This window comes from Leucopleurus acutus (genome assembly GCF_964270905.1).
Source record: "Leucopleurus acutus genome assembly, chromosome: 6".
In the NCBI taxonomy this organism is placed as follows: Eukaryota; Metazoa; Chordata; class Mammalia; order Artiodactyla; family Delphinidae; genus Leucopleurus; species Leucopleurus acutus.
In genome coordinates, this window is record NC_139149.1 from 93,687,587 (window position 1) to 93,709,272 (window position 21,686).

Consider the following 21,686-nt stretch of genomic DNA (forward strand, 5'->3'; position numbering starts at 1 on the left):
CCTTGGCTCTGTCTGACTCATCCCATCTGCAACCTATCAAAGATGGTAAAATAAATACCCTTTCGTGAACATGAAAAACCGTTCCCTCCATCATTCTTATTGTGCTCAAAACTGTTACCAAAATATTCATAGAAAAAAGGCCTACTATCTCTCCATCTAGATATCACATTCTAGAATCAAAATCTGTGACCTCCAAGGTGAGGAGGTAAGAAAAAAAATTAGTTTCTGTTTATATTAAATTTTTATTCTATCCCTTTAAATATCTATCATAAATTCTATTTATATAACTGCATAGATGAGTGTGTGATGAAAGGTTTTCATTGGTAAGAGTATCCCAAGTTTTATGATAACAGCTCTAGAGTAGCGTTGTGCAACAGATATCTAATGCAAGCAAAAGGTTATTTAAAATATTCTAGTAGACGTATTCTTAAGAGATGAAATTAATTATAAAATTTTATTTAACCCATATGTCCAAAATTATTAGCATTTCAACATGTAATCAATGCAAAATTTTAATGAGATATTTTACATTCCTTTCTTCATACAATGTCTTTAAAATCTGGTGTACATTTTACAATTACAGCACATCTCAATTTGTTTTAACCATATTTAAAGTGCTCAATGAGCACATGTGGCTTATGGTTACCATATTGAACGGGGCAGGTCTAGAGCACTCTTGGGGAAGACTCACCCGTCTGACAAATAAATGGAAAGTCAATAAACTTGGAGTTAACATCAGGGCAGTTTGATCCTAATTATACTATGAGTTACTGCTCACAAATGGAGTATTGAACACCTGGAGCCAATGTGTACATTGAGACCTTACCTTATAGAAAATAATTATACAAAAGAACCCTGGTTTTAAATGTACAAAAGAACCTGGTTTTAGTTCTAAGACAATACTTTAATTGCTTGCTTTTGGCTCTTTTTCAGACAAGCAAGCAATAAATTATTTGAAGGTAGCAAGACAAATTTCTCTCAGACTTAAAGGTGTTCTTATATGGCAAAGTTGCATAGGACACAGAAAATAAAATTCTTTTCTTGCAGGACAAGAAGAAATAAGAAAGGGAGCACTGAAAGTGCTATGGTAGTAAAGTAGGCAGAATTCAAAGATGGCCCACAGGATTCCAGCCGGTAAACATACATTCACTCAGTTATTCAATCAAATACTATTCTGGGTGTGCTATAAAGGATTTTGCATATGTAATTAAGGTCCCGAATTACTTGACCTTAAGGCTGGGAGACAATCAGGTGGGCCTGATCTAATCAAGGTGCCTTTGAATTTGGGTCTAGAGGTCAGAGAGGTAAAAATTAAAAGATTCAATAATGAGAAAACTGGCACACTGTTGCTATCTTTGAAGATGGAACAGGCTGCATGACAAGGAATGCCCAAGGCAAAGAATAAGCAATGAAACAAGAGCCACAGTCCTATAACTGCAAGGACCCAGATTCTGCCAACCACCTGAGTAAACTTGGAAAAGGACTCCAACCTCTGGGTGAGAACATAGCCTAGACAGCACCTTTACTTCAGCCTGGTGACATCCTAAGGGGAGAACCCAGCCATGTCTATACTTTTTTTTTTAACATCTTTATTGGAGTATAATTGCTTTACAGTGGTGTGTTAGTTTCTGCTTTATAACAGTGAACCAGCTATACATATACATATATCCCCATATCTCCTCCCTCTTGTGTCTCTCTCCCACCCTCCCTATCCCACCCCTCTAAGTGGTCACAGAGCACCGAGCTGATCTCCCTGTGCTATGCAGCTGCTTCCCACTAGCTATCTATATTACATTTAGTAGTGTATATATGTCCATACCACTCTCTCACTTCATCCCAGCTTACCCTTCCCCCTCTCCGTGTCCTCAAGTCCATTCTCTACATCTGGGTCTTTATTTCTGTCTTACCCCTAGGTTCTTCAGAACCTTTTTTTTTTTTGGATTCCATAAATATGTGTTAGCATACAGTATTTGTTTTCCTCTTTCTGACTTACTTCACTCTGTATAACAGTCTCTAGGTCCATCCACCTCACTACCCTCAGAATGGGAGAAAATATTTGCAAACGAAGCAACTGACAAAGGATTAATCTCCAAAATATACAAGCAGCTCATGCAGCTCAATAACAAAAAAACAAACAACCCAATCCAAAAACGGACAGAAGACCTAAATAGACATGCCTGTACTTTTACCTATAGAACTGTGTTTTTGTTTGTATTTCTGTTTTTAAGCTGCTAAGTTTATGGTAATTTTTATATGGTAATAAAAAAACTTATATAGCAGTTGAACAATTCATTCACTTTACCTAACCACAAAGTTTTTTTTTAATCCTTATCACTTTAGTTATCAAATATATAATCCAGATTTACGATATTTTGAATTTCAAAATAGGTTTTGAGGGCAAACTCTGATAGTTTTAGATGCTAAATTCACTAATACCTTCACACTGGAGAAGTTTAATACATTCACTGTTATATAATTATTCTAATTTTTTTTCTATAAAACACTGAAGTAATTTCACACACATACTAAGCATGATTTTAAGGATTAAATACCAGGAGTAGGTAAATGATCAAAGTTATATGCTATATGTAGTAACTCTCATCATTCTATAGCATATTAAATTCCAAGATATTCAAACAATAGTATTTGGGTGCTGACTAGATGAGAAGGCATTACCTTAGGACTTCCAAAAATTTACTGATAATTTTTGTGTTATCACAAAATGTGATGTTAGTAAGGGACCAGGTCAAATGCCATTTTTTACAATATATACAAACATATATATATATATATATAACTAGTTATTTAACATATTTACGTCTTAGTCATTTGAAAACATGAAGTAATTTTTCTTTATTAGGTATTACTTGTTCATTTTGCCATATCTCTTACTTTTTCACTTCCTTTGTACCTTGTCAATGTATCTCTATATATACCAGCTACAGAAATGTTTGTAATGGGTTTATACTTTTAGTTGGTTGCAATTTAGACAGCTCTTAGTCTGAAAGATATTAGAAATAAAATATTATGAAATAAAATTTAATATTCTAGTCTACTAAAATCCCGAATAAAAATCCTGAGTGATATCGAAGACATACTTATACCTCTAAATTGTACTCTATAAGAAAACAATGCCAGGGGTTGAATATTGGAAAAACACATGCAAAGTACTTTTAAAACTGTAAATATCTGTCTAAAGAAAGGAGCCGAGGCTTCAGGAATATCTTTCATTTAATTGCTTCCATTTTTAATAAAACACATTGGATTGTCAGTAACGAATTTCAGTGAAGCTTGAGATATTTTGAGATAACTGACTGAAGGCAGTCCTGACATCATTCCAGTTCAGAAATTAATAATTACAAACACTATAATTTCTATGCTGTAGCAAGATGCTTATGGGAAAGAGTGAAAAAGGATTCATAATGGTTCCCTCGATCCACTGAATTTTATGGGAAAGAGTGAAAAAGGATTCATAATGGTTCCCTCGATCCACTGAATTTTTGCTCTGACACTTAACTAGTATAATAAACATCTTCCCAGTTCAATAATGCTATCTTTAGATTTTCTATTACAGTTCTAAAGTCAATGCTCTTAAAATCTCTTTTGACTTTCAACCGTAACTATGACTTCTGGTCACATTTTTACAGTCAGTGGTTTTGAGTTTAATATTAATGTTTCCAGGATCTGTAAAAGCTTTGTAACAATGTGTGGGCATTTTGGTATCATTATAAAAGCCACTCATGCAACCTTGTGCCACTAAATACTTTTGTTTAAAATAACCACTTGAACTGTATGAACAGGAATTAACAACAACTGATCTGAGATGTTTTACTCTTGCCTTATGCTTCTTTGACAATTTTGGTATTTTATGCGTACTGGGAAGTGTGGGACCCAAATCAGCTGGAAAAGAAGATATTCACACACTCTCCTTCACCTCTTCAAATGCTCTTTAATTCAAAAGTAAATTTAATGTCTAGAACATGGTGAACTAAGGATAGACTTATAATAAAAAGCCTGTGTGCTTTTATTTATTGTACTTAGGGATCATAACACAACTGTCACTCAAATAAGGTAACTATCTACAGGCAGCTTTGACCGTTCGATTTGGACATAAGAATTAAGTTCCTTGGGGGCAAAACAAAGAAAAAGGATTGTGCCATTTGTGAAAGTGGTGCCAACAATATCACATCATCCCTCTCATATATCACACATGGGTCACACTGCTAAAGAATAAGCCGTTATGTGATCTCTTAGGTAATAACCGCTATATTGTAAAGTAAAAGTGTGACACAGGCATTAAAATGTGACAGGAATATAAAACGTTTCAAATATCTGGCTATATGAGATTTAGGGAGTTAAACTAAGTTCAATTACCTTATTTCATATTGTGAAGCATTCAGGATAATTGAGTTGAAACAAACAGCCAGATTAAAATGCTTGAACATATATCTAGTAGTTGTTATAATTTCTGTCACAAATTCAATAAAAATTATTAGTTTACAGTCTGAATTGCTAGCTAACAAAAAAATGCTTTGCCAAATAGAGACTTTGCTTGCTGAGATGAACAAGTTTAGTCTCTAATGGAGTAAGGATTTTAAAAAAGCTTTGGAGATATGTTTGACAAAGAAACTAAAATAGAACAGAATCTAATACATTGTTTAGCAGAATCTATATGAAAACAGCATATATGCAAGCTAAAATAAATCGCATACAAAAAATAATATTAATAATAAACTTTTTCAACATATTTCTTCATAAGATCCTTGATTGGGAAGGAAGAGCATCAAAGCTAAATGCTATTTTTAAGGCGTTTATTTCAGATAAGGAAAGAATGGAGACGTTTCAAAATATCAAGTATTATTTTCACTATAAGTAGCATATTCTAGGAGGCTACAGGTAAAAAAAAAATTCTATACTGTCCTATCCAATCTTCCTAGAAGAAATTCCAGCAGCAGCCTGTAAGGTAAATCGAGTGTGGAAAACCAATTCACAAATTGCAGGCTCGGGAAAGAATAACACTGCTTAGAAAATGAAAGTCGATCAAGATTGGAAACATTTCACCTGTTTTCATTTAAATCTTCAATTTCTTTTCCTGCTGGTTTAGGAAATAGAATATAGCATAATGGGGCAGTAGGGAGTATGAACTCTAAATATCTTGAAATGGCCACATTGACACGTTCAATGTAATTTTCTGTAACTAAAAAAAAAACTAGGCTTTGGATAATCTCCCAGTTAAAGCATGGTTTATGAAACTTAAAACATTATTTTATATAAAGTTTTGTCCTCCTATTATGTAACATTTATTTTAATCAATTCAGACAGAAGCTTAAAGAAAACTGTGATGGAATTTAAAAATGGAAAATGATCTGAATATTACTAGACTAGTCACCTGCTTTCAATTAAATATATACCCACCCCATTTCAGAGAGGTAAGCATTTACTGCAATACTAAGGACCTGAAAAAGGAGGTACCTGTTACTTTTACTTCTCACCCAATCCATGTCAAAATGCTCTATGGTCATAAATACTTTTCCAAAGTGTCCAAGCTAAATCTTTCATGTAAATTCCAAATTGCCTTATAAACAGCCTCTGGCAAGTCAATCAAATCTAACAAGTCAATACAATTGAAGAACAGAGTCACATTGCTTTAAATTTAAGTTCAAAACAGGTATTAATTAAAGATATCTAGAGTTTTCTGAAAGGAACAATTAGTTACCTACTACCAATTCTTGAGATCATTATACTTAGAAGTGTGATATAAAATTTAAGCACTTAAAACCTGAGAAATTTTGATATGTTAATTCCATAGCCATTGAACTATTGGATTAATGCCCTGATATAAAATACTAATAGAACACAACATCATGAGATTTTTAAAAAGACTGTTTTGCTAATATTTCAACTAGAGTAATAAATATCACCAGTGAACATATACTAGATAATGGCTCCTTTGCGTTATCTCATTTAATCTTCACACCAATGTTATGAGGTATAAGGATTCTCATTTTAAATATTACCATTATTGTCCCCATTTTACAGATAAAAAATATTGTAGAGTCAACACTTGAACTCAGGCTTTCACATTCAAGAACCTCTGCTCTTTATGGTCACCTATTTATGACAAAACTCATCTGAATTAGGTGTATTAGTCTGAGACTATACGGAATGGCCTGGGAATCTATGCAAGCAAGAGGACTGAAAATTCCCAAACCACTTTTTTTAAATGTTGCAAATATTAAATCTATAAGATACACTACGATTTTGAGTTATATAACCTCAATTACTATCATTGAAAACCACAAGTCACCCATCACTATGGTTTTAACTCTTTCTCTGTCTCTGCATATGCCTCTGCCTATGCCTACTGTACCAGTGGCCCTCACTATGACAGTGATTCTCAAGATGAAGAAAGAAATGTCCTCCCTTCCTTCAAAGGACTATCAAAGAGGTAGAGGGACACATCAAAGCTCCCTGGGTGACTCTGAGAGACTTCCCTCGCCCTAGAGGGATATGTTCCTCCATCCTCAACGTTTAAGATATTTGATATCTAGAGAAATAATAAGTAATAGCATTTAATGAGTGATTAATTTAAACCAGGCACTGTTTTATAGACTCATTCAATCTTCATAGCCAATTTATGAATGATATTAATATTCCTATTGTATAATGAAGAAAGTGAAGCTCAGATAATATAAGGAACTTCCCTAAGGTCACACATCTAAAAAATGGTAGAACCTGACTTTGAACTCAGAAAATTGAATTCCAAAGACAGCACACTTCACCACCATACTACATCGCCTCTCGTTAATTGGCTGTGATAATTATTAAAAAATCATCAAAACAAATGTGAAAACATGCTTCAAAGTGATAGTACAGTGACTCAACCAAAGGCTCAAGGAGGAAAAAATATTTCATGTATATAGGAACAATCTAAAATAGACGCTAGCTTATAAAACTGCAGTTTGGGCCTTAGGTTCTCTTTCCCTCCCTCTTTCTCTCTCTGTCTCTCTCTTATTGATTTTTTTTCCCATAATTTGACCTTGCTCTGAACGACTGTACTAACTGGTCTTGATTATGCCCAAATGCCAAAGTGCCACTGTTGTATAAGTCAATTAACTCTATCACATTCCTTTTTTTTTTTTAGAGTTTAATTCTCTATTTACTTCATTAAAATAATTTGTTAATAAGACATATCACTCATTTGACTGTTTTAAAAACATTTAAAGGCAAAATACCATATAACTGAAATAAAAACTACAACTAAATTACATGACAGATGAATCTCATAAATATAATATTTAGCAAAAGAAGCCAGATGTAAAGAGGACATAGTGTATGATTCAATTTATACAAAGTACAAAAACAGGCAAACTGACCTATGTTGTTAGCATTCAAGGCAGTTGTTACCCTCAGAATGGAGCACAAGAAGTGTTTCTCGTTCTGATACTATTCTCTTTCTTGATCTGGCTGATGATTACATAAATGTTTCATTTGGAGAAACTCACTGAGCTTTACACTTATGTTTTATGTATTTTTACACTATATATATTTCAATCAAAACTTTACATGAAAAGGCAGTGCTTTATCCAAAACAGTTGCTTTGCTAATTGTAATTTAGTACTACTTTCTCTCTTCCAAAAGATACAATTAACTTGTTTCATAAAGAAAGCTAACAATATTTCCACATAACATTGTAAAGTTACTATTTTCCTAAATATGAGATGTTTTAAAAGTCAAATTTATTGAGGTATAATTTATATACAGTACAATTCATTTTTTTAAACTGAGTGACCATTTTTGACAAGCCCATACATTTGTGCAACCGTCACCACTATCAAGATACAGAACAGTTCCTTCATCTCTTCAAATTTCCTTATGACCTTTTGTTGTCCAACTCATCTCCCACCTCCCAGTTCCTGGCAATACTGATTGACTTCTGTCTCCATAGTTCTTCCTTTCCAAGAATGCCTTATAAATGGAATCCTATACTATGTATTCTTTTAAGTCTAGCTTCTTTCATTTAGCTTAATGTTTTTACTTTTTAATAGATTTTATTGGAGTATAATTGCTTCATAACACTGTGTTAGTTAATGTTGCATAACAAAGTGAATCAGCCATATGCATACACATGTCCCCATATTGCTTCCCTCTTGAGCCTCCCTCCCACCCTCCCTATCCCACCCCTCTAGGTTGTGGCAAAGCACCAAGCTGATCTCCTGTGCCATGCTGCTGCTTCCCACTAGCTAAATATTTTACATGGTAGTGTATATATGTCGCTGCTACTCTCACTTCGCCCCAGCTTTGCCCTCCCACCCCATGTCCTCAAGTCCATTTTCTATGTCTACCTCTTTATTCCTGCCCTGCAACTAGGTTCATCAGTACCATTTTTTTTTTTTTTAGATTCCATACATATGTGTTAGCATACAGTACTTGTTTTTCTCTTTCTGACTTACTTCACTCTGTATGACAGACTCTAGGTCCATCCACCTCACTACAAATAACTCAATTTCATTTCTTTTTATGGCTGAGTAATATTCCATTGTATATATGTGCCACATCTTCTTTATCCATTCATCTGTCAATGGACATTTAGGTTGGTACCATGCCCTGGCTATTGTAAATAGTGCTGCAATGAACATTGTGGTACATGTCTCTTTTTGAATTATGGTTTTCTTAGGGTATATGTCCAGTAGTGGGATTGCTGGGTCATATGGTAGTTCTATTTTTAGTTTTTTAAGGACCTCCATACTTTTTCCCATAGTGGTTGTATCAATTTACATTTCCACTTATTTTTATATTCTTCCTAACCTATCTGTTAGTTTCCTAGTCTAATTTTATTTTTTACTTTGTTACTGCTTTTTGTTTATTTTTTTCTTTTGCTGCCTCAGGTGGCTTGTGGGATATTGGTTCATGAGCCCAGGGTCAGGCCGAAGTTCCTGCACTGGAAGCTCTGAGTCTGAACGACTGGCCTCACAGAGAACCTCAGACCCCAGGGAATATTCATCGGAGTGAGGTCTCATGGATTTACTCATCTCAGCACCAAGACCCAGCTCTACCCAACAGCCTACAAACCCCAGTGTTGGAAGCCTCAGGCCAAACAACCAGTAAGACAGGAACACAATCTCACTCATTAAAAAAAAAAAAAAAAATGAGATGGCAAAAAAATATGTCACAGATGAAGGAGCAAGGTAAAAACCTACAAGACCAAATAAATGAAGAGGAAATAGGCAGTCTACCTGAAAACGAATTCAGAGTAATGATAGTAAAGAAGACCCACAATCTTGGAAATGGAATGGAGGCATGGACTGAGAAAATACAAGAAATGTTTAACAAAAATCTAGATGAACTACAGAACAAACAAACAGAGATGAACAATACAATAACGGAAATGAAAAATACACTAGAAGGAATCAATAACAGAATAACTGAGGCAGAAGAACAAATAAGTGAGCTGGAAGACAAAATGGTGGAAATAACTGCCGAGGAGCAGAATAAAGAAAAAGGAATGAAAAGAACTGAGGACAGTCTTAGAGACCTCTGGGACAACACTAAATGCACCAACATTCGAATTATAGGGGTCCCAGAAGAAGAAGAGAAAAAGAAAGGGTCTGAGAAAATAGTTGAAGGGATTATAGTGGAAAATTTCCCTAACACGGGAAAGGAAATAGTCACCCAAGTCCAGGAAGCACAGAGAGTCCCATACAGATAAACTCTAGGAAAAACACACCAAGACACATATTAATCAAACTAACAAAAATTAAATTCAAAGAAAAAATATTAAAAGCAGCGAGGGAAAAACAAAATATAACATACAAAGGAATCCCCATAAGGTTATCAGCTGATTTTTCAGCAGAAACTCTGCAAGCCAGAAGGGAGTGGCAGGATATAATTAAAGTGATGAAAGGGAAAAACCTACAACCAAGATTACTCTAACCAGCAAGGATCTCATTCAGATTCGATGAAGAAGTCATCAGACAAGCAAAAGCTAAGAGAATTCAGCACCACCAAACCAGCTTTACAACAAATGCTAAAGAAACTTCTCTAGGTAGGAAACACAAGAGAAGAAAAAGACCCACAAAAACAAACTCAGAACAATTAAGAAAATGGTAAGAGGGACATGCATATCAATAATAACCTTAAATATAAATGGATTAAATGCCCCAACCAAAAGACACAGACCGGCTGAATGGATACAAAAACAAGACCCATTTATATGCTGTCTACAAGAGACCCACTTCACACCTAGGGACACATACAGACTGAAAGTGAGGGGATGGAAAAAAGATATTCCATGCAAATGGAAATCAGAAGAAAGCTGGAGTAGCAATACTTGTATCAGGTAAAATGGACTTTAAAATAAAGACTGTTACAAGAGATAAGGAGAGACACTACATAATGATCAAAGGATCAATCCAAGAAGAAGATATAACAATTATAAATGCTTATGCACCCAACATAGGAGCATCTCAATACATAAGGCAAATGCTAACAACCATGAAAGGAGAAATCGACAGTAACACAATAATAGTAGGGGACTTTAACACACCACTTACACCAATGGACAGATCATCCAAACAGAAAATTAATAAGGAAACAGAAGCTTTAAATGACACAATAGACCAGATAGATCTAATTGATATTTATAGAACATTCCACCCAAAAGTGGCAGAATACACTTTCTTCTCAAGTGCACATGGAACATTCTCCAGGATAGATCACATCTTGGGTCACAAATTAAGCCTCCGAAAATTTAAGAAAATTGATATTGTATCAAGCATCTATTCTGCCCACAATGCTATGAGATTGGAAACCAATTACAGGAAAAAAACTGCAAAAAACACAAATACATGGAAGCTAAACAGTGTGCTACTAAATAACCAAGAGATCACTGAAGAAATCAAAGAAGAAATAAAAAAATACACAGAAACAAATGACAATGAAAATACGATGGCCCAAAACCTATGGGACACAGCAAAAGCATTTCTAAGAGGGACGTTTATAGCAATACAATCTTACATCAAGAAACAAGAAAAATCTCAAATAAACAATCTAACACTACACCTAGCTTAATGTTTTTGAGATCCATCCATGTTTTGTGTAAGTCAGCAGTTTGTTCCTTTCTGTTGCTGAATAATGTTACAATGTATAGATATACCACAGTTAAAAAACATTTGAGTAATTTCCAGGTTCTGGTGATTTTGAATAAAACCACTACAAACATTTATGTATAGGTTTTTGTATAAACATTAGTGAAATATTTTGTTTTTTAATTCTAACTTGTAATTTCACCTGCACAAAATATTTTCTACACTGCCTTTAGTCTATAGTAATGCTTATGCCTTGGGAGTATACCAACCAGTTCAAAATAACATAAAATCAGAAATTGAATCAAGTAACAAACACCTGCAAATTCTGCAAATTACACTCTTAAAAATATTTTTTGCAATCATCTACATAATTAAGAACATAAATACTATTAAAGCTCTAGATTAATATTTAAAATATTGTTTAAATTTTACAAAATTAAAAATCAATGATATTACTAATTTGGATTCTACAGTCATAATGAAAAAAGGAAGAAGAGGTAAGAAATGTGGCTTGAAAAGTAAAGGGTTACATGCCTCTTTCACAACTCCCTGATTTAACGTATTATAAATTTCACCCAACTGGTTAGTACTTTTTTATCCATGATAACGGGGAAAGGATTTGAGTGACAAAATGGAAACATGGTAGATGTTACCTAGCATGTTGTGGTAAAGTGGAATGGCCCGTCCAAAGGTAGTAAATGCAGTCATGACTAGTAGGACCGCTACACCTGCAGGCAATTACAGAACAGAAAACATCATTCTCCATTCACAGTGGCATGCACACACATGCACCAGTGCTCACACATGGAGCCTTGGAGGAAGAACATGGGAAGCAAGCACACCAAGTACCTATCCATCAGGCCGATGCAGTCTTCAATACTTGAGCCTATGCACCTGCAGAAGATCCAAATTTTAAAAATACAAGGAAAGAAAAATTAGTCATTTTTAAAAGATATAAGACAAATACCGATGGTGTCAAACTCTTAATTATTGTTAATAGACAATTTTTGAATATCATGAATCTAAAGCTAGTGAGAAGGTTGCTATACTTGATGGATACCCAGAAATAAATTGTAAATACTACACAAATGGAATGCAAAGAAACAAGTCCACAGTAAAGGAAACTGTACTCTGTTTCTGTGGATAATTTCCAAGCACATATTGCTCATTTCTAATATTTTACATTCATTTGAATCATTGGTGATATTATGTCTTGATGAATAACTTGATATTTCATGTATACAGTTTCTTCTAAAAGGCTTTAAGCTGAAGTAAAAAACAGAATCAATAAAAAAGAAAACATGAGCTATTCAATATAATATAATAACCTGACGCTTAATACTCATTATTAAAGATTGATTTTAGCAGAAAATGAGTCAATGTGCTTTAACGTTATTCTCATGGATACTTTACACAATCACATTATTCCATTCCTTGGTTGTGACTGTCTTTAAAACATACTTATGTTTAAACATGAATTCATTTAACAGGCAAATTAACTGGTTTCACCATACTGCAGTTTATCTTGATACTTGCTTTTAAAAAAGAAGTGCCATAACAGTCAAGTGAAAACAGGTTTCTAAACTGCCATAATATGTAACTCAAACAATAAAAAATAAGTAAATACTCCCCAAGGAAATGAATAACTTGAGACTCAGGTAAGTAAAGAATCCACAGAGGTTAACATTTAAGTAAAATTAGATAAGTACACAGAATTCTGATTTTGAAGTATTACAGAAATATTTCTTCCATCTACCAATAAATTTGAATTGTATTTCTTTCCCTTTTCTCTCATTAAACACATATAGCTGCAGTGCAGTATCAAGATTCCTTGTACAGCTATGATTTATTGAACTAATTCTTCTGGTAATATTTTTTCCAAATTCTAATTTCTAAAACTGAAAAAGAAGTTGAAGTTAAAATCATTATGTAATGAAGTAATAAGGTGCTCTTGTATAAGGCCAGACTGTCCATTATATCTTTAGAAAACTCTGTAACACGTAAATAAATATAACTATGTATAATAATAATTAAGTCACTATTTTCCTCCTTCATCAGTATCAGTTATAATATTCCTACTAGGTGGAAAATTATTTTTCTTTTGAGGATTGGCTTTGAGTGGCTTAGAAAAATATTAATGTACAGAAATACATGAAATACACTGTGAAAGAGGCTTTTAAAAAAAAGCAAATAAGAAATTTAAATAAAAATATAGAGCACATAGCATTGAATTGGTTCCAAAATTCATAATCAAAACCATTTCTAAAAATAAAAAACAATTAGTATAAAAGTTTGCAAATTGTCTTATATGGTTTTCTTCTATTCCAAAGTACTTATTTTTTTCTAGTTTCCAGTTATACCTTCTTCAAAATGCTTTCTTAAAATACAGTAGTGCCATTTTTGTAAAATTAATAGTCTACTTCTTACTTCCAAATGATAATCTGAAAGCTATGGTTAGTTTGTAATCTGTATTTATTATAACCTTTGAAAGATAAATGTATTTGAAAGTAAGCTTTAACTTGAGGGGAAAGTTAAAGAGTGAATAATGAAAGATCTTCATTCATCCATTAAAAAAAAAACAACTCCGTCACATGCCTACTAAGTGTTCCTACTATTCTAGGAGCTGGGGGGAGAAAAAAGATGAATTAGACATTTTCCTATTTTTAATGAGCTCAAACTTTAATGAAGGAGACAGATGCATAAACATATGTGTATTGTACAATACGATAAATATAATGAGGAACACGAACCAGTGACTTAGGAGAGTGTGGAGGAGGGACACAGAGTTTCAGAAGGTTGGGGTCACACCCTCGGAGAAGTTAGAAAACTGAAGTTCAGAGTTCAGAGTCCTGATAACCAGGATTGGGGTGGCACTAATTTCTAAGGTGTAAGAAACAGCAGGAGCAAAAGCATCGATCTGAGGAAGGGTAGAGAGTATATGAACAGCTACAAATAATTCTGAATAGTTAGAGAACAACATATGAGGCAACAGGGAGAAGGAAAAAAAGAATCTAGATCACTAGAAAGGAACCAGAACTGAAGACTGTCTGCTTAGGAACAAACAATGGGAAACTACCGCAGGGTTTTAAAGAAGTTGTGAAATTGCTAGATGTGTGTTATACATTGATCTCTTTGCCCACTGAAGGCTAGTCAGCTGGGAGCCAGACAGATTCCTTTGGCACAGAGACTGTTTTAGTCTCTGTAAGAGATGATGAAGGATTAAACTAGGGAAACAGTAACTAGGATAGAGGCAGAGTTGGATTTAAGGAATACCTTGAAACGTATGTGGAAAAAAAAACAAAAAACAGTAGTTGGTGGCTGATTTGATGATGGAAGAGGAAAGATCAGAGGAGTTAAAGATGACTCATACTTCTAACTTTGAGAATAGTGGTACCATCAGTGAGAGAATGCAAGAGGAGGAATACCTTCCTCTGTGTGTGTGTGTTCCGGAAGCAGGGTTGATAGTTTCAGTCTTAGGTATCTAAAGTTTAGTGTGGTTTTCCTACATCCAGGTAGAAATGTTCCTCAGCATCTGGAAAGATGAGTCTGGTGGAGGGGACGGTGTGGGGGGAGGAGAGGGAAGCAGGAGGCACAGGTACAATGATCCAGTTTTGAAACATCATACAGGAGAAGGCTGAAATCATGTAAGTGGATGTGATGGCTGAAGAAGGATCTATAAAGTGAGAAAAGCAGAGACTGAGACTGAAACTCAAGGAACTCCAATAATTAGTAAATGACATAAGATGAGCTCATAAGCCAGAAACATAGGAAAATATGTTTGAGTAAAATCAATTAATTGCAGTGTCATGGAAGCCAAATCATGAAAAAACTTCAGGAAATGGATGATCATCGATCGTTGTCAAGAGCAAGAGAGGTCTAGTAAAAGAACTACTAAGAGTATGTTAGTTGTCACAGTCAAGGTCACTAGAATTTAGGTTGCTGTGAGTTGAGAAGCAAATTGCAAATAAGAGAATAGAAGCAAGGGAAAAGGGAAGAGCTACTGAGGGGGTGGGGTGTGAGGTCAAGAAAGTTTGTCTAGGAGATTTTGTAGGATATTTGAGATTTGAAGGTATTTATAAGTTGAGGATAAAACAAGAATGGAAGACAGAATAAGAGTGTGGTCCCATTTTTTCTAAATACAAATCACTGTGTATTTAAAGATGTATATTCTATTTCAACTCTTTGTACTTGACATAAGCGAATAATTAGCACATGCAATTTATGTAGATTCAGAAAAATCAAAGAATAAAGGAAACATTAAACTTCTGAAGAGTCAAAATCCCAAATAAGAGACTGAATAAAGATGTAAAATAATACAATTCTCTAGATAATTAGTGTTCTAAAGTAGAAACTTTACAGAAAGTTCAGAAAGAGAAACTGTAACATGTTAATATATTAAAAAAACTGGAATTCCAAATATTGAGCTGTGTTTAACATTTGCTTGTACTTACTGATTTATGAACACCTTGATATACCCATACAAGTAACATAGTTGAGATATTTTGACAAAATCTTCTCTGAATTTTGAAATTAAAATGGAAAAATATTTTAAAATTTCATTACAGAAGTTATCGACAATAATTCCACAAGCAGCCCTTCTTTTGTTCTCTCCAGCAATGGAAATTCTTTCATTACATACATTTAAAAATATAAAAAGAATTGATAAGAAAAATATTAAGGCATATAGAAAATTTAATAGTATAAAATCATGATTCTAATATTACTAAAAACTTTTAATGATTTTTTAAAAGATGCCCTATTAAAAATAAATATCCCGGGGCTTCCCTGGTGACACAGTGGTTGAGAGTCCGCCGGCCGATGCAGGGGACACGGGTTCGTGCCCCGGTCCGGGAGGATCCCACATGCCGTGAAGCGGCTGGGCCCATGAGCCATGGCCACTGGGCCTGCGCGTCCGGAGCCTGTGCTCCGCAACGGGAGAGGCCACAGCAGTGAGAGGCCCGCTTACCGCAAAGAAAAAAAAAAAAAAAAATCCCAGTTCACGTCTCCAAACAAAAATTAAATTGACATTCATCATGGACGCAAGTGATATTAGTAAAGAAACTATAATCTTTGCCCTTACGACTACTCAACTGCACACTAAATTTAGTTTACATGTCCTCTTTTAAAATTTCTACCTTGCTAATTTCAAATATGAATATCATTTCTAAGTTTTAAATTCTTGCTAATCATTTCAAAATACAGAGGGATCTCTGATGAAAGGATATAAATTGGAAGAATAAAAATTCACTGGACTGTGACTTCCTAGTGATCAAGAGCTGTGTCTTGCTTATTTCTGAACTTAGCTATCACTGTATCTGATACACAACAGGTATTCAATATAACAAAGTTGAAGAATGAATGAAATGAGAAAGGCTGCTAAAATAAAAGTTCTCTAGTCAAGGCAAGAAGAGACAATGTTATTTTTTTTTCCTCTAGGAATATTAGTGAGACTCTCCTGATAGGTACTAGCTAAATGGATCACCTATTTTAAAAACATCTAAAGAACTTATTAGAGTCAATACATTTAATGTACTTTTAGAGTGGTAAAAGGGCTTTTAAGGTATTACATGATAATTTTACTTTCAGATGATCATTAAACAGTATTCAAAGTAAGAACTTCCTTCTGAAAAATGATTTGAAAGACTATTTCCATTAACTTGGTTCCTGAATTATCCAGCTGACATAATATTGGCATATAAAAGAAAAGCTGTTTTCCAAAGTGGAGTTGGCATGGTGAGCTCACGCTTACTGATAGGTCATTTATTATGTATGTTTAGGAATAAAAATAGTCACTTGTCCCATCATCCCTACTGCCCCTATGATCTTCCTAGGGAAAGATTCTATCTCTACATGCTCAATTTGAAAGGAAGGGACTGAATGCATAGAGCACCTCATTGCTTCATTAAAAGGATCTCAAAGCACAGTGTTGCACTGCAGTAGTGTACAGAGGAGGGCTTAAGCATTTAGAAATGCCCAAATCCTAAATTCCATTCTGAGGCTGAGACCACAGAACTCTTAGGAAGTGAGTGAACCTGGACAATGCGGATGCTGTTAGAAAAAGGATGGCAGGAAGATAAATGAAAACAAAGACAAGAAACTGACAGGATTAAGTCAGTCATTACAGAATCCATTTACCTTAGAAGATGCCAGGGAGTACACTAGTCAAATTCTGTCTCACCATCATTCTGCACCAGTGAATTTAAAGTCATCATTTTATTTACTAGGGTTCCCAAGTGATCTGGTCAGGTTTGTTTCCTGTTACACCTTCATCCTCCCTTTTGGTTGACATCCAACTTTTGTTACTGTGGTAAATTGATCAATTCGTTGTCCCTCCTTCTACTTTCCCCCCACTATATATCTTTTCTTTTATTATATAATCATGATTTAAAAGGACTGAGAGGAAGACACACCAGCCACACATCCAGACTATGTACGGCTCTGTGATCTCACTTTCATTTCCCTAATGGCTTTGTTGTAATTAGATTTGCAAAAACAGCAAAAGGTCTCATTTTGAATGGCAACAGCTGTTGACATCAACATTACATTGAATAATGTTTGTTTAATTTTAGATGCAAAACAATAAAACCCTCTTGTGGATGATTATTTTAGCAGGCAACGTTTTCCCTTTCTGTTGCTGACCCTTCTGCTCCAGCAATACCAGTATCTTCATGAAATATCCTTAACTGAAGTGTGCCCAAAACTTGCCAGGGGAGCAGCTTATTCTTTCTAATTTCCTTGAAGCAGAGTGTCTATGTGACTATTTCAGTATCCTCAAACCAGTGAGGTGGCATTAGCTCTTCCAAGCTGAATTTGAATGGCAGCATATTACTTTACCTTTTGAGGATCTGCCACTTCACAGAGTGAATTAAGCTGATTTCTTGACCTGCAGGAAATTGTAGCAGCATCTGCAAATTGATGTCCTCTTGGCAGAAAATGATGTTGCTTGCTTAACTTCTTCAATATCCCCTAACAGCCAGCCCTTACTCTGGCAGAAAATCTCTTTATGGAATCTCATACTTTCCTGCCAGATCTAAAGCACCCAAGATGATTCTCCACAAGTGTCTCTGTGTGTTTGTATGTGTGTGTGCACATGTGTGTGGGCACTCACAATGGAGAAGAGGTTTTTTGGATAGAAGGAGGACAGAGCATGTGAAACTGCCCTTGATTCTAAATTTATTCCCCTTCTACAGGAAAGAGAAGGAAAAGTCCTTATTAAAAGAGATTTGCTGTCTTTTAAAGAAATAGTTGTTGGGATTTGTTCGATGAAGTGACATTATTCCTTTTATAGTTCAGTGCTTTTCTTCTTTCTGTAATATGTCTTTGTTACTCAACTGTTATCAGTATCAAAAGTAGTCTAATTATTATTCATTTTACAATGCATCCTTTTGAAAAGTAGAAAAATGTGTACCCATCTTTGAATTGTCCTATATCGGTTGAAGAAACACTAGGTTGTAGGTTAACCTATAATAGAATCACTTTCACAAAATGTACTTGTATTTTTATTAAAATACATATCACTAGGTTCCTTTTTTTTTTTTTTTTACCATCACTGCTTTTGCTTATATTTTGCTGAAGGAGTAATACAAGGCAGCATTTATCAAAAAGAGACCTTCACTTTAAAGTGATTGTAACAACAAAGAAACAGAAACAGAAAATCTCTGTTAAAGATTTATTAAGTGTGAATCTCAAAAGTACAATTACTTATCTTTTCTGATATCTTTAATCCTCAGTAAAATTTGGAAGAATTTCTACACTCCATACAAAGTATGCCTGATACCAGCTTCACGAAGGTGTCAATAGAAGTTACAGGAAAATGTTCAACAGAACTATTTTAGAGGGTATAAATTCGATTCCATAAAGCATTCTTATAGAAAGGAGTTCTCTTAAAACCAACACATTATATAAACACGAATAGAATTTTGTGTGAGAATATTATGTATTCAGTAGACTGTGTCAGGGATAAAATGCATGTATGCACCTCTTGATTAGTAATACGCACATGATTAAGCTTTGGACCAGTAAAGTTGCTTACCCTTGGGTGCAGTTTGGATGGCATGGGTGGCACTCCCGATCCTGATCAGCATACTTGAAAATGAAACTGTTTGCCCCCTGTAAGCCATCTGGACATTTTTCCACACAGTTCGGGCCATCCTTAAAATGGGAGCACTTTGTACAGTTGTCAGGTCCCTGAAGTGTGAAAAAAAAAAAAATAGAGGAAGAAAACTGAGTGCCATTTCCTCTGGAATGTATTCATCTGGTTTAGTTACTGAGACTTCAGTGGGTGGCCAATCTTCCTCTAGAGAACTGAAGAGCATTTTCAGAAGTACAAATGGGGATGCTGCTATTGTAGCTTTCTGATCAGCAAAACTGTCCAGTGATTTTTCCAGAAGGACATCAGCATTTTCTTTCTGTCATTTATTCCTAGTGAGATTACAGTGCAATGATATTTGATAACAACACACTATTCCTGGAAATATTTTATCACAATCACTGGGAATATGTGAGAATTCTTACTAAGTAGTTAATGAAAATAAGGAAATGATAGGAACTAGGTAACACTGAATTTCATATACAAGTGAGATGTAAACTTTCCTTTGGTAGTACCATGACTATTTGAACAATGAATTTAAATTTTTTCTGTAGTTGAGTTATCAGGAATTAGGTAGTTTAGGCAAATAAATGTTAATTTCTAAGTTACTCTCCAACTCATATCAGCTTATGATAATGCTAAAAATCATATCATGTCTATTAATAGGGATTTTAGCAAATAACAGTACAATACCGAGAGCACAATAAAGGCACAATCTGATGAGCAAAAATCAAAAACTTGTACATACAAAAGAAAATTATATGGGGAAACTTACTCAAGAATGAAGGTGATATAAATATGAGCATGATAAATCTAAATAAAACTAACTCACTTCATATATTTATGTTTATAATATCTGTCTAATATGTATAATTATAGTAAGCAGTAACGTGTAAATATATTTAAATGTCATAACAAAAGTAAAAATCTTAAATTCATATTAAATCTAAAAATTGTACCAAAAAAATGATTTGGCCTTGGTGCTGGGGATAGTAAGCATGCAAGAAATGATAAGTAGTACATTCTCAAATCAAATTGAGAACATTCTGGTGAAAAATACTATTTCCTTAAAAGATGCCCATATATTTACACATTCAGGTGTTTTAAATAATGATATTACCTACTCAAAATTTACTTTTAGTTCTCCTTTTTGAACATCAAATTGTCTTAGGGTTCCTCTTCTCTTTGACTACTTCTTGGAACTTCTTACCTTGACTCTTTTCTCCTCAAAATCTGCTTATATCCACATAGTTTAACAATTAGGACAGGTCACATTGAAGATAATTTAGATAAATAAGATATACTAAGTATAGAGGGAAATATTTAATATTATTAAGTTTATAATTATAAACAATGTGTATTTGGGAGACGAGCAAGCAAACATTTTACAGAGCTATTTATTAGACAGGGCGTGTGGCGATCAGTCAGTTCACGGGAGTGTGTTACATCTCTCTATGGATGCTAATCCAAAAGTAGCCAGACATTGCAAGTGGTGATATAAGGCATCAGGAAATCAAGAAATATAATACTTTAAAATTTAAAGATAAAGGCAGCTAAGGAAGAATAGTAGTACAAAGAAGAAAGGGTAATCAGGAAGAGATTTCTGGAAATCCTGAGACTGGTGAGGTTCAATCAAACACCTATCTTACTATTTTGAAGTGAGATTTAGAGTATCTATCTATTATCTATCTATCTATCTAAATAGTTATAGGTATATCTAAATCTCATACTTCTAAATCTCATATATATATATTTGTTTATGTATATAAACATATGTGTATATATATGTATGTACATATATATGTGTGTGTATATATACTTATTTATTCTGTGAAAGAGAATCCCTATTCAACCTGAAGAGTTTGCTGCTGGCAACTTATTTCCTACCAAAAAAGAATACTTCACATGTTTCCAATTTTAACACCTGCTCATGGGTACTTAAGCACATAATACTGTCTATTATACAAAATCATCTACTGTGCAAGTATGCTCAGTGGTATGACATTGTACAAGACAAGAGACATGCTGATGTCTTCTTTCAGAACACAAGAATAAAACTTACTGTGAGTAAATTAGGCAGTGGTAGTCAGAATTAGGAATTATTTTTCTATAAAATACTTCTAATGTAAAATAATGTCCAGGTAAAATCAGAAGATGTAAAAAATTTATGAAACTAAAATTAAATTCACATTTAATCTTTAGGCAGACTTTAATAGGATAAATTTTTTTGTGCTTCTTTGTTTTTAAAGCATCTCAACTATTAAATTGTATTATCATGATATGAAATCAAATGTCCTGAGCTGACACAACTAAAAGGTGTCCTGACAAATCTCAAAAGAAATGAAATGTCTGATTCTCTATCTCATTTCCATAATAAAGAGATTTAAAGAAATACATGTTGTCTAATACTTACTCTTTTATCATTATATTCCCAAAGCTTTTAAGAAGCTAGGTACAGCAAATGAACTGATAAATGCAACAACAGAAAAGAGAGATGAAGGCAACATTCT

The 21,686-nt window shown here is 34.1% G+C and overlaps 1 protein-coding gene across 2 annotated transcripts in view; it reads right to left on the reverse strand.

The window, feature by feature from the left end:
- ERBB4 (erb-b2 receptor tyrosine kinase 4) overlaps nt 1-21,686 on the reverse strand; it is a gene marked incomplete at both ends in the record, with an annotated part of 1,126,414 nt that overhangs the window by 256,514 nt on the left and 848,214 nt on the right. For both annotated transcript variants that reach the window (XM_082841669.1, XM_082841668.1), the window contains 2 exons: nt 11,741-11,815; nt 19,120-19,274. In XM_082841669.1, coding sequence (XP_082697795.1) covers nt 11,741-11,815; nt 19,120-19,274 — 230 coding nt within the window. The remainder of the gene's footprint in view (nt 1-11,740; nt 11,816-19,119; nt 19,275-21,686) is intronic.